The sequence below is a fragment of the Aquila chrysaetos genome, chromosome 10, assembly GCF_900496995.4.
Source record: "Aquila chrysaetos chrysaetos chromosome 10, bAquChr1.4, whole genome shotgun sequence".
In the NCBI taxonomy this organism is placed as follows: domain Eukaryota; kingdom Metazoa; phylum Chordata; class Aves; order Accipitriformes; family Accipitridae; genus Aquila; species Aquila chrysaetos.
Window position 1 is genome coordinate 6716055 of NC_044013.1, and position 13816 is coordinate 6729870.

At 40.0% G+C, this 13816-nt stretch overlaps 1 protein-coding gene across 3 annotated transcripts in view; it reads left to right on the forward strand.

The window, feature by feature from the left end:
- The window catches only part of FNDC3B (fibronectin type III domain containing 3B), a 212079-nt gene that overhangs the window by 101741 nt on the left and 96522 nt on the right, over positions 1–13816 (forward strand). For all 3 annotated transcript variants that reach the window (XM_030028612.2, XM_030028613.2, XM_041126803.1), the window contains 3 exons: positions 931–1007; positions 8708–8951; positions 11433–11729. In XM_030028612.2, the coding sequence (XP_029884472.1) occupies positions 931–1007; positions 8708–8951; positions 11433–11729 (618 nt within the window). The remainder of the gene's footprint in view (positions 1–930; positions 1008–8707; positions 8952–11432; positions 11730–13816) is intronic.

Here is a 13816-nt window from a genome sequence, read left to right on the forward strand (position 1 = left end):
ACTATGACTATTTTCATAGCCCATGGCAAATGGGCTAACTAACAGGTTAGTGTAAACATTTTAATATGTGATAAGGAAGTAATGAAATTAATTTTTCTTTTTCGAAGTAGTAAACTCTCATTGCAAACATCTGTCTGATTTTGGGGGGTTCATTTTGACTGCTCTGTGTGATCTTCCCAATTTTAATGGCTGAATCAGAGTAATTGAGCGAACTATTTCCATTTTATCTAGATGCTTTCTTTTAGCTGTGAGGCTCTGTTTGCAAAAGTCGAATGGTTATGGCACTTGCTTTGTTATACTTGTACTCAGTGGCTCAAAATGGAACTTGCATGTTCAGGGCTGGATTTCTGAGTGGAAACCGTAAGCTTCTTGCTTGTATAACCACATTCCAAGGTTAGTCTGAATAGCTGAGATAATGAATTTGGTCTTTGTGCATTCTTAAATAGATAGATAGTTTTTCACATATGTGATTTTTTTTTTTTTTTTTTTTTTTTTTTTTTTGCTACAATTGGACGCTTTCCTTGGGAGCTGCCTAATTCCAGCCTGCACAGTTTCTGCTTTGTTCTCTGCTCCCATGCCTTCGACAAGAATAACTTAACCAGATTTCAATATAGGAATTGTGGGCTGCTAAAGGACATATTGTGTTACTGCTTAATGCTGTATAAGTTGATCAGTGGGTAATATAAAGTCTATGTTTTAGCTGTTTTATGATGAAAATATTATTTCAATGGAATATATGGTAAAGTCATTGAACAATGATCTTATTCTCAGAATGATGGCACAAGGCATTTTCCATATACCAGAAATTAGTGGAGCTGCTCATTTTGTTATTGCAGGCTTCAAAAATAAAGCTATTTTTAGACTTTTCTGAGCAATTGTGCAATTTTTTTGACTGAAATAACTAATATCTTATTTCTGTCTTTCTGTTAGGACCAGCAGAGGTTCCCATGATGTCACCCAATGGATCCATTCCCCCTATTCATGTGCCTCCCGGTTACATCTCACAGGTAACGCTTCCTGAAGAATTAAAATGTATATAAAAGCAATAGCATGGGTCCATATAGAGAAGTCTACTTGATTGAAGTTTATTTAGAAATATTAATGAATTTTCATACTCCTCCTCTTTACTGACAGTACACACACGTTTGCACAAGTGAGCATGCATGTGCATCTTCACACGCTGTTATGTATACCAGGGTTTTTTTTTAACACTAGCAAAAGCTATGCATACAGATTGAGCCCATATGTGCAACTTCTCTCCCTTTGTGAGAGGGAGAGAAGTCCACGTTGTTAGGTGATGCATTAAGTTCTAGTGTGACAGTCAGAAGGGGTAGGGGACTGGGGGAAGTGAGAGAAGGAGCCACTGTAGCTATAAAATATGCTCTTGATCCTCAGTATCTTCCCAGCAGAAATCCTGCAGCGTATCAAAAACTGGGGGTTTTGGTTTGCTTTCAAGAATAAATGTGATTTAATTATCTATTTATGGAAAAAATGGAAAAGGTTTTTCACAAAGCTGTTAGGCTTTGGAACTCTTGAACAGCTACAGCTCTTCTATGTAAATAACCACTTCGGATTACCAGATTGTTTGTGTTCCTTCCATCTTCTGCAAAGCTTAGACTCTTTCTGAAGTAGGAAAGGAAAAAAAAGGAAAAAGGAAAAAAAAGAAAGATTGATGGAAGGCAGAAAAGCTGTGAACAATACAATAAATCCAATAATTTTACCACTTTCATTGAGACCTGGACTGGACTGAAAGCTTCATTAAAAGTATACAAAGTATTTCAGATATCCTTGATGAATAGCATAAGAACTTTTGATACATATGTTTTGGCATCTTGTTAAGCAGAAAATAGATGATGTCCTGGAATCCCGTCCCCTCCCCAGGAAACGTGAGCTTGTGTAATTCTGAAAAATTGTGGATGGCGTCATACTTAAATCCCACAAAATACTGCAATTGCTCTGTGGTATTTTAACTTCTGAACAGAGTGAAAACACGCCTCAAGTATGGGGACATTGTTAGCCAGCCTAGGAGAGAGGGCATGCGGGACAGCGGGGTGGTCCAGCCTCCTCCTGCTCCTCAAGCATCCCAAGGTGGGTGGTTGGGGTACGCTTTGAGACAGCATTTGCAGTGCTGGTTAATACTCCTCATGCGCTCACCTAACTTAATAAACTGACCCACGGCATGCAGAGGCATTTTTTAAAGATTTAGTCTTCCGTTGGAATAACTTTAACACCTTTTTATTATTAAAATGTTTATATCTCTCAGTCCCTGTACGGAGATAAATGGTTGGGTATAAATGAAATGCTTTCCAAACCAGAGTGATGAAAATCTTCCAGTTGTCTCTCTCTCTGAACCCAGTTCCTCTGTAACGCTTTTTGTGGGGCACCATAATAATTCCACTGAAGAAGCCTTTAAGTAGTTTCTTAACAAAAAAACCCCACCCTCTTCTGAAGAAATTTTTCCAAGGAGCTGGAAATATGTTGTAAAGTTTTAGGGGAAAACTCTGTATTCGATGCTTTTCGGCAGCAGAACGTGTGTTCTGCTGTGTGGCGAGCGAGCCTCTTGCCTTTCAGACTGCTTCATATTAAATAGTAGTTGAAAGTGTGTAGTAATCAAATTAGTTCTTACTGTAATAAATATCCCTGCCTTATTTGCTCTTGCTTTTGTCTATTGCCTCATAGTTAAAAACTCTATTTTATGATAAACAATGAGAACACAACTTAAATTTAGAATGGCAAGGGAAAGGTCATAAAGCAAATTAATGCACTCTGAGATATGAATCAAAATATATTTGATTTTTGGTTTGATTTGTCCCCAAAGTGTACATCTAAGTGTCAGGCAGAAGGCAGATACCCCTGTGGAGAAGTAATGGTGCCTATTCAAAAAAGGCATGAAATCTTTTTTCCATTTCGTTATGCCAAGCCTGTTGGAGCTGTAAGTATTAGCCTTAAATGTTACATGAGTTATCTAGTGATTGCAACCCTGGATTAAAATGATGCTTCGTTACCTCTTTGGTATCGTGAAAATGATCAGCAGAAAATTGGCAGGAGGTTGTGTGCCCTGCAAGATCAGCCCCACTGGAAGCAGCAGAAAAATAGTTAAGACTCTATTTCTAGACTTCAAGGACCATATTAGTAGTCGTGACTAGAAGTCGGATTTGTTGATGTTAAAGAGATGTTCCCAATGATGAGGCTTAGCCAGGATGGGAAAAAATCCAGGAGAATAATAGAAGACAAATACACACCACCAGTTCAGATCTTTCATGCTATGGTTTTGCTTTTAAAGAGCAGTTCAATCCAGCCAGTTATTTTGCATTTCCTTTTCAGCAGACAAACCTCTGTGCACCTCTGGCAGATATGAACTATCAGATCAGAGTTCATGTCTCTGCAATTCTTAGTTGTGTTAAGGGTTAGTTAAATATAAAAGAGAGAAAAAGTTCCTTGCTGTGCTCTCAGTGGATAGTATTGCTACTGTAAAAGTTAGTTGTGGAAGGTGGCATGTTAGAGAAATCTGTATTAAATGCATGTGACATCAACAATTTTGGCTTCAACCGTTGAATGTTGAAGGAGCAGCTCCTTCAACTTGTCAGGAGCCGGGCACAAGCTGTTAATGCCCGTTCCCGTTCCAAGCTGCGGATGGAGCTGCTTCCCTGCCGCAGGAGTCCTCCGCTGGAATGTCCATTGAAGGCTTCTTGCCACCAGGGTCTGTGGCCTGATGCCTTCTCCTGGCTCCCGGAGCGTTCTAGCTCCTCGGTGTCAGCATAATCTGGAGATAAAAGATCATGATTTGGATGCTAAGCTATTAAATTTGGGGATGTTCTCATGGGTTGTTGTTTCTGCTTTTCACACTCTATGTTTGGAAGTGGGGAAGGAGGATTTGGGGTCTTCTAATGAGGAGAACTAGAAAAACTGAAATACCAAAAAGCACAATCGTGAACTTGTTTGCTTAGGGCTATTGGCTGAGGGCTGCTCTTTCTGAAATCAAACTGGAGCAATTCCACTGGAGTTTGAGGATTGCTTATGTGTAGTTGGACATGAAAATTTGGCATGAAACTCCACTTTTTACTTTATTTACAGAGTTGCTAATATGTGGTCTCTGCCACAGATATTTTAAGGCTAAAGGACTAATTTACTGGTTGGAGCATGAAGTATGCATAGTGCTGATAAGACTCCTTTTGTCAGGAGGTAATGTTGCGGTCATATAGTCTGAACTATGCAACTCAAGCCATGGTCCTGCAGTTTGATATTCCTGCATCAAGTGCATAGCGTTTGACAGAACTAAAGCATAACTTCTAGGAAGAGCAAAGTCTTTAAATGACATTGTAAGTGGTAGAAAATCCATCACATCCGCCGGAACCAGGATTTTGGTCTTGGGTACATCCTCTGCCCTAAGAGAGGTGTTCTCCAGAACCGTGTTTGGCTAGCATAAGCTTTTAGCCACCAGCTCTTCGGTTTTGTACGGCTTACTGCTCACAGAGCTCTCTGTGTGTTTTGCAGACTGCAATCACTCAAGTCATCCTTTAACAGGATGATCCTCCCTAACGCTCTGAACACAAGGAAGGTTGTGCAGATCTCCTACTCATGTGGAGCAAGCCATAAAGCGATGATCCTTTTAAGTTCATGAGCATTGCTCCTGAAGATCTGTATCATTCTAGATTTAAAATACCCCAACGTTCTTGCCAGCGTTATAGATGTTCATCTGTCTATTTTCCAGGTTCAAGGTACAGATTTAATACCGGTGTTTGTACGTGATAGATGGCAAAGATAGCGATGCAAACTTGCCAGGGCTGGCATGAACTATGAATAAATAAAATGTTGACATCCAAGTTCCTGGTGGATGAGCTCATTCTGCACTGTTTTCTGATACAGATTGATTTATGAATGAAGTTTCAAATTAGTTTATGAACTTCCCGAAGTATTGGTTGTGGTCCACCCACTGGCCACGCTCCAGATGTCCTTGCTGAATCTAGCACGCTAAGTTTAAGTGAAACAGAATTATTTTTCTTTTTTGAAAGCAAGTGGAAATTAATTGCATATTACCATATTATACCCATTCAGTAAACGTGTTACAGAATGAGAGTGATTGTATTCCTTTAACTGGAACTCACAAAATACAGGTACAGTTTACCTATGCAAAATTAACATGCCTGTCTTTTTCCTGGGGGTGTAGTATTAAATTTCAGTGGAGAAAAATGAGAGAACATGGAGTAGTGATGTACTTTAAATATGTGAATTATCTCTAGTTAGACTGAGTTTTCATTGCTACAGTTATATCTTTAATGTAAAACAAATAACATTTAAAATAGTATTCTCAAAATGTGGCAACTGATGGGGGAGGCAATTTTATTGTGTATGAGTAATGTTCACCCAGATTCTCCTGAAAGATCATCTACCTCACTCAGCAATTAAGCTCCTTAAAATATGGAAAAAACCCACACAGAACTATGCTATAATGATATTGTTATTGAGGTGGCATACCAATTGCACTAGCAAGCAAAAAAATAACAGCAAAAGACAATTTACCTAGTAACTGTTTGAAAAACACAAAATAATGAAAGTTTAGCTCTAGGTGCCAAATGACCAGAGGTATTTGTTTTCTTTAAATATAAACTGCTAAAATTAGTAATAGCAATTACTTTTAATATTCCAGTTGCATCTAGAGCCCTCAACAGGGATTAGGATTTCATTGCTTCTTGGCACTGAAGTGGAGACCGTTTAGGAGACAGCGTGTTTCCTGATGAATTTATGATCTTTGTGACAAATGCATTTAAGCAGACACAAAAATTTGCAAATTTCTTCTTTAAATAGCAAAGTTTAACCTCTCTGCTAAGTTATGTTATTTACATTAATGGATCAAAACTAATTTGCTCTGTCTTTGATGAACTGAAAGAGTGTTGTCTCCCAGAATGGCGCTACTACAATCTACCCAGTGGAAATGTTATCTACAGTCTTAACCCATGCTGTTGTTATAGCTATCTAATGCATATAATACATTGGATTACCAATTTTATGATCTCTTAATGACAGAATATCATATTCAAAGATTGTATGTGCAGCTTCAGAAATTTACATATATATCTATAATTCCTAGTTTATGGAGAAAATGCCCTGTAGGATAGGGAAATAAAGTTGGGGTTTTTTGCAAGGTCCCCTGTGTTTCTGCGTTCATTTGGAACACGGGCACGTGAAGTAACAAGAATGCTGTCAGCATTCATGGCCTGGGAGGAAACAAACAAAAGATATTAGTCTCCTAGCTTTTTGACGAACGTCATTTGGAAGGCTGGCTCATCCTTTGAGTTGGACTAGATGATCACTGTAGGTCCCTTCCAACAGAAATATTCTATTCTATCGCCTCATGTCTGGCTTTTCTCTCACTACTGCTGATATTTTATAGTTTCATCTAGCAGGATAATTTCATCAGAAAGGTCTTTGACAGGACTCTGAGCTTTCTTCCCTGCTCTCTAGAAGATACTTCAGGAAGAGGAATCCTAATGATTTTAAATATGGTTTACATTATGTGCTGCTACAGAGTACAAGCTTTCTGTCTAAATCTGTTCCTTAACATACTCATCTTTCACTAGAGCACAGAATACGCATATAGTCTGGTCTAGATGCACAGATAAGAGCTTGTACCCACCTGGAAGACTGAAGTTGTCTTTGAGGCTTGGACGAGTTAAAGCCATGATGAAAACTTTTCATATCAGGATGTAAGAACTTGCTATCTCAATTAAATTAGAGCATGATCCAAGTCTAAAAGTCCAACATTTCTGTGCACAGTCCTAAATATGTGGCTCTGTTTCTCAAATATGGGCTAAATGGAACAGGATTTTTCTCTTCTCCAGGTTTCGGAACGCAGGTTTGAGACCTGGACCCAGGATAAGAGATGCTGTGGAGGTTGAGTAGAACTAGTAGCAGAGATGGGAGGCCTGAAAATGCAGCAGTTACAATGATGTGATAGTCTAAATCTCTGAGGTTCAGCCGTCTTTTGAGGACTCTGTAAAGTCTTTGCAATTTAAAGCTAGCAGATGACAAATTGCTAGCTGAAGTTGTAAATTTAGAGGTTAGGATCAAGTATGCTAAGCTAAACAATTCCCGTTCTGGTTACTCAGCATAGCAAACAACGCATTTTTTTAATGTAAAATACCAATTACAAGTGAATGAATTAACTTCCTATAGAAAATTTTCTTCTGTAGGAGGCCAGCCAATCCACAGAAATTGTCCGCGTCCATGGTCGCAGCCCATAGCGAACAGGTGTAAATTCATATAACCTTAGGACACACGTGGCCTAAGGAAGGAATTGGGTCAGCTAATACTAGTTAAATTTTACCCTGTTAAGGTAACTTGCTCAGCTGATGCCTGAGGCAGGGACATGTGTTTGCTGGAGCGTTAACCGCTCACAGCTTGGGCATCGCCTCTTAGACAGGGCTTGTCCCTCTGCAGCAGGGTCAGCAGAAACAACCGTATGCCTGTGCCATTGCTTCACGTCAGGATAAATCACCATAAACCGATTTTTCTTTGTGGTTTAGCCTAAGACACTGCGATGTGACGAGAGTCGCTGGAGCGTGGGGATCCGTAGCAGTGTCTGTTCTGCTGGTGCTGCTATGGAGGGTAGATAATTCCAGCTAATGTTGGTGGTAATCAGCTGAGAGTGGCAGCATCTTACGGCAGGTGCCCTTGATGCACATTCACTTATCTCATACAACACGCTCATCACATATATTATTCCACCTGTATGTCATCAGTCAGTTTAGAAAAAATAAGGTTTTTAACAGCCTGTTTGTTGTATGAAACTAAATTAAGCTTCCTTCACGCTCTTCTACCTTATGCACGTCAACGTAGAGAATCAAAGGGATAGTAATTGTTCTTATGTGGTTATATTTTTAAGTTCCAGAAATGGCAGAAGTTTTTTGAATAAGCTTCAAGAAAAGCTTGGCTCCTAAGTCTGGACTGAAATTTGGCTGGTTGACTGTTCTCCAGAAATATAGCTCTGGAAAAATTATAAGCTGAAAAACTTTTTTCAGCCTAAGCACATTTCCACCTTCCTACATCTGTTTTTACATGCTTTGACTATGGCATGTGGGGGCCAAGTTATTCATATTCCAGAGCTGATTTGCACAGACGTATAGACCAGCTCTGTAGCAGAAAAAACCTTCTGCCCTATGATTTGTCTTGCACAGATACCTGTCGTGAACAGAGCAATTCTTTTGAAAACGTGTGTCAACACAACGGGTTCCTGCGGAGTACGTGTCTCTGTGCAGACACGCAGCTTCTCTGCAATAGCAGTGCCAGCTAATTTCCAGGCATTACTAAGTCCGTACTCACTCAGAGCGCTGTCAAAACCAGCGGTAGAAATTTTATGGGCAGAATGTAAGGTTGGTCCCAATGAGTACTCTTATTTTGGTGCTTTGTGTTCCTTTTTCAATTGTTTTACTCCCTAAATACAGGTTATTTATTTTGTCTCTTGCCCACATAGTTATCACCAGCAGCAGTAAGTCTCCCAGTGATTAGCGTGGCTATCTGAGTCTCCAAGAAAAGCCACAGCACCACTACGATTACTTCTGCTGATATTAATTTTAGAAATGTGTTTATGAATAAACCTAACGACCAACCGTTTCCTAATGGGAGACCAAACTGTAAACAGCTCTGTGTTTAAAAATATGTTTGGTTCAGATGCTGCATAACGTGCTCATTTCCCTGCCTTCCCTTCCAGGTGATAGAAGACAACACCGGCGTTCGGAGGGTGGTGGTTACCCCCCAGTCTCCGGAGTGTTACCCTCCTAGCTATCCTTCGGCCATCTCTCCAACCCATCACTTACCTCCATACCTGACGCACCATCCCCATTTTATTCACAACTCTCATACAGCTTTTTATCCTCCTGTCACTGGACCTGGGGACATACCACCACAGTTTTTCCCACAGCATCATCTTCCCCCAACAATATATGGAGAACAAGGTGAGCTGGAAGGAAGGTACTGGTGTTTCACACCTATGTTCTGCAAATTTTAAGGGCTAGTGAAACCAAGAGTAGAAGTGAATTGGAGAACTTGTGGAGTGGCTTTGTCTGCATGGATGGAGCTGCCTCCTGTAACATCCAGAGCAAGGCGGGGGTGTAGCTATCCAGAGTGCGGCAACACAGGGCAATCCTACATTGCAACACCAGGTTGCAGAAACAAAACCAATTTTAACTTAATTTGTAAATACAGTGGGAAAAAATATCTCATCCCATGCTCCAAACTAGGGACATGACTCATGCCGGTTGCTCTTGCTGCGTCACGATGCAGCATTGTACAGAAAACCAAGAGACAAAATGTGTCAGTTCTAGCTTGGGAACGAGGACGGAGACGGAGGGCTGGATCTGAGCACGACTTGCCGCAGTCATTTCCAGTGGGAAAAGCCGAATACCGTTTCCTGTTGGCCGTAATGTGCTTTCTGCCCCCCAGCCATGGTTTTCCAAGAAATAACAGGCATTTTCTGTTTGTTATTCCAGTTAAGACTGTGCAGTAAGTCACTGAAAAGCATTGTCCGATACCAAAGGGTAGCATGGCAACCCTAATCAGGCCATGAGTAAATAATTGCAAGAAAAGGAGTGAAAGGGGCATATTTCTGTCTGAACTATGCACTGTTGTGTCTCTGCCACCCTGGAGATAAGTATTTGTGTAATCTGAAAGAGGGCATTAACCAAAAAAGTAATCCGCAAAGCTACTTGAGATGTTTAACATGGAAATCAGTTCAGGATTCATGGTTTTACATTACTGCTGAACTACCTGGACTTCAGACCCTTTCTAAAGAATATGTTTAAGCCATATCATCAGAAGTGTGGTTTTGCTGGAATGGCAAGGAAGAGGCAGAAAGAGAGAGAGAGGGGGATGTCTAGTGATGCTACCTCTTGAAGTTTCTGTTGACCAACAGACCTCACTTTCTGGTGAGGAATGGGCCCTTACAGCTGACATTTAACTTCGTTATACTGGGAGGGAGGAAGTGGGAAGCTCAGGAAACCAGTGGGACGGTGTAGCCAACCAGATAGATAGGGGAGGGACTTTTCACTTGAAAAGGGAACAGGACAGTTTGTCAGATTGCTTGACAAAGTCTTGGGTGCAAACATGGTAGTGTGCAAAGTGAACACAGAGCTGCTAGTTAAGTACATGTTGAATAGTTCTGTAGCCTGGCAATACCAAGAAGCCTATTGCACTTAAAAATAAAATTTAAAAGAAATTCTTGGTTGCTTTACTGGAATGACCTATACCTGTAACACTGAAGTAGTTGAAGTGGTGAATATTGTACTGATGAGTATTAATCCACCGTTTCCCATTTGCTGTACAATGGCTTGTACTTTAAACAAAAATTGCATTTATTTGTAGCGTGCTGGTTTTAGGCAGCTAGTTGCTGCAAGAATACAGATAGGATCATGTAGCTAGATAAGGAAAGATGAAGGCTGAGACCTGCTGAAATAGCAAAGAAAGAAAATCTGGCTAGTTGCAACAACTTGGAAAATTGTAATACAGTATACATGGCAATCTCAACTTACAAACAAGGCTTCAAACGGCTGGATAGGATCCTTGCTTGCTTCAGAAGTTTGTACGATAACTTCTGAATGGATGTAGAAAACAATGCGAAGAATATATCGAGTATCAATTGTTATTTTGCGAACAAAAGCAAAACTGTTGTTTTGGGCATGAATTTGTTCAAGCTTCAGGCTCAAAACGGAGCACAAAAAGGAGGACTGAACTATAGAGAAAAGCAGAAGATATTCTGATTCCTGCAAACTGACCTGCCTTAGGTTATAGATAGTCATTCTTGGAGGAGGGGGAGTGGGGATTGTATTTAATGAAGTGTATCTGAAGGGTATGTATGATATTTATGATATTTCTCAAGCGTTTTTTAGACAGTTTTACTTACCCAAAGCTTCCACTTCATGCTGCATTTCTCTCCTTCGGCAGGCACAGCTGACACAATTGTAAAGTCTATTTATACTGGGAAATTAAATTGCATGTAATCAGTGATGGCAGCTTGAAACCAGGGCATCTCAGCTTATTCTGTCCAGTCAGGCCCTGGGGAAGAAACTGCTAAATTGCTGTGAACTTATGAAGGCTTTTTCCTAAATATCAGTCTCCCTGGATTTTTGCTTGAAATCTGTGTCCCCAAAACACAAAGACTGAAAAGCAGGGGGAAAACTGTCACCCTAATTGCTGTATTTTTACACACTCATCCAAAGAGTTATGAAATCCTATCAGCAAAGGAGCATGCTTAATACAAAAAACCCATCGGTCCTGCAGACCAGCTTTCTTTAGGAAAAAAAAATTGGTTTGTTGTAAAAATCTGTCTCCAGGGAAATCTGGAGTCATTGCATTTGGAGATGGTCAGGAATTTGGCTTTCTGAAAAAAGTCATTGATTTTGTTGTTCTCAGTTAATGTGGCTGAATTCTTTTCGTTTCAGAGATCATACCACTATATGGGATGTCCAGCTATATTACCAGGGAAGATCAGTACAGCAAACCACAGCACAAAAAACTCAAAGACAGGCAGATCGATCGCCAAAACCGTCTGAATAGTCCTCCTTCATCCATCTACAAAAGCCATATAGGCAGCTGCACAACTGTATATAATGGTTATGCAAAGAGCCACAATGGAGCAAGCAGCGGAGGCGGCAGCGGCGGCGGGGGGGCTCCAGCGGTAAAGAAACCGGAGCGCAGAGCAAGAAGCAGCCCAAAGTCAAATGAACAAGACCCACATGGTAAAGACAGTTTTATTTATTTTTAATTCCTTTTTATTGCACCTTTCCGGCTTATGACCGCCTGTATATGGATCTAGTAACTATGCCAAAAAACACTACCACCCACACATAAAGACAGTGTTAATACAGTGTGAACTTAAATATAAATGTTGAGCTTGCTATACTGTATTTGTTTTGTAAGATGAAGCGGTTGCCTCCCCATCTTTCATGACTACTCCCTCGTAGATGCAGCATCATTCTTTTTTTATCTGTTGGAAACAGAAATGCATGTTATGGGCAAGTTCTTTGTTTTATTTTGCTTTTCGTACAGACGTCTTGGCACTTCACAAAGGTCCTTATGGACAATTGAGCTATAACCAAAACCTGACTACTAGGTACCACTACTTTGCGTCTCCTAGGTAAATGTAGTAAACCTCTTAGAAAGTTTAGAGATGTTTGCTGAAAAACCAAGTTTGTTTGTGTGGAAGTTCAGTGGAATTATGATTAGTTGCAACAGAAGAAATTTGAGAAGAAATTGCTTAATCTTAGCCATTGGAATTAGTGGTCAAATAAATCTGGCTGCTTTTGAAATCATTTTCTTCAACATTTTCAGAGACTTATCATTGAACAAATTGAAACTTTACAATAAAACTTTAGGTTATTCAACTAATCAAATCTCATTTATCGCAAGCCATTCTACACATAGCCAGTTCTACCTAAATTTAGCTCAGTAACTTGTTATAATCCATTATACTTTTCAGCCTTTCTCTCTGCCTGTCTCTTTGCTGACTGCTACAACTGCAGCTGGCTGAACAAAGTTTTATGTAGTAAGCAAGCTTATACCCGGCACGTCTAGGATATTTATAATGTGGCGCACTTTGAAATCTCTTGTGTGAATTTATGCATACAACATAGGTTTTCCATTATCTATATATTGTGTATATTTATTTGGCTGTGTACTTTTACTTGTGAGACATAACTGAAATAAATACTCATGAAAGTAACTTAATTGATAGGCGAAGGGGAAAAAAATGTTGCTGGCATGGTAAGGAATGAGGATTTGCAGCCGTGCTTTGGGGTCTTTGGAATTAGCGAGGAGCTGTATTTGGGAATGCTTTAATGCAAGAAAATGAATCACTGCATTAGACTTGCTGATTATTTCTTCTCAGTAAGCTTATACGACCTTTAATATTCTTATTTATGTTTAGCTATTTATTTTTTGTTTACTCTAGTCTGTGGTGGAATACATGAGGTGTTTGGTAGCACCTGCATGAAAGACCTGGAATAAAGTATAGTCTTAACAGCTAAACTGCACAATATAGCTTCAGTGGGTACTGAGTCAGCCTGGATGATCACTTCTAAAATAATCTAGATTTCATTTAAAAACATCTAGTTTAAGGGTTTCCTGCAACCCTGATTTTTTTCTCTTGGAGTAGTCTTCTGTTTGAGAAGTCTTCTGTGCTCCGGCTGAAGAGCGTGAGGGCTCTTAAAATGCCGAGAAAATCAGTGAAGTCAGGGCTGTGGCATGTCCAGTCTGTCAGCTGGAGAGCGCCTTAAAACTGGGAACAGCAAATGATGAAGTCTTCCCCCAAACTGTGAAAAAGTCCATGACAGAAGACGATGCAAATAAGTATCAGCTGTCCCACCCTCCTGATAAATCCAACTCACTGGTGTTTTAAAATCAGGTTCTGCATCTGCGCCTGGAGATGGCAGCCCAGGAGTCACTGTTGGACTGCTCTACAGCAAAGTCTGTGGCCAAAGCAGGAATAGGAGAAATTTTTTTATATTAAAAGGAAAAAAAAAAAAAAAGATACAGGTGGACTCCAGTGGGAGCTTTTTCACATCAAAGTCTATTGCTATAGTCACGCATGTATACCTATACGCAGATTTCTGCAGCAAGGTTGTCACAGAGGTTTAGTAATGGCTCTCGCTGAACAGTGCCCTAAAATACATTCCTACTTGATATTTATAAGCTTCTAATCATATCTGCTGATTTATATTTGCTTTCTCCGTTTGTTCTTGAACTATTTGGGGTTTTATTGATTGATACCTGACTAACATAGCCATACAGGTAATTGGGATGAGAGTTAAAAGCAGTCTGGGAACAG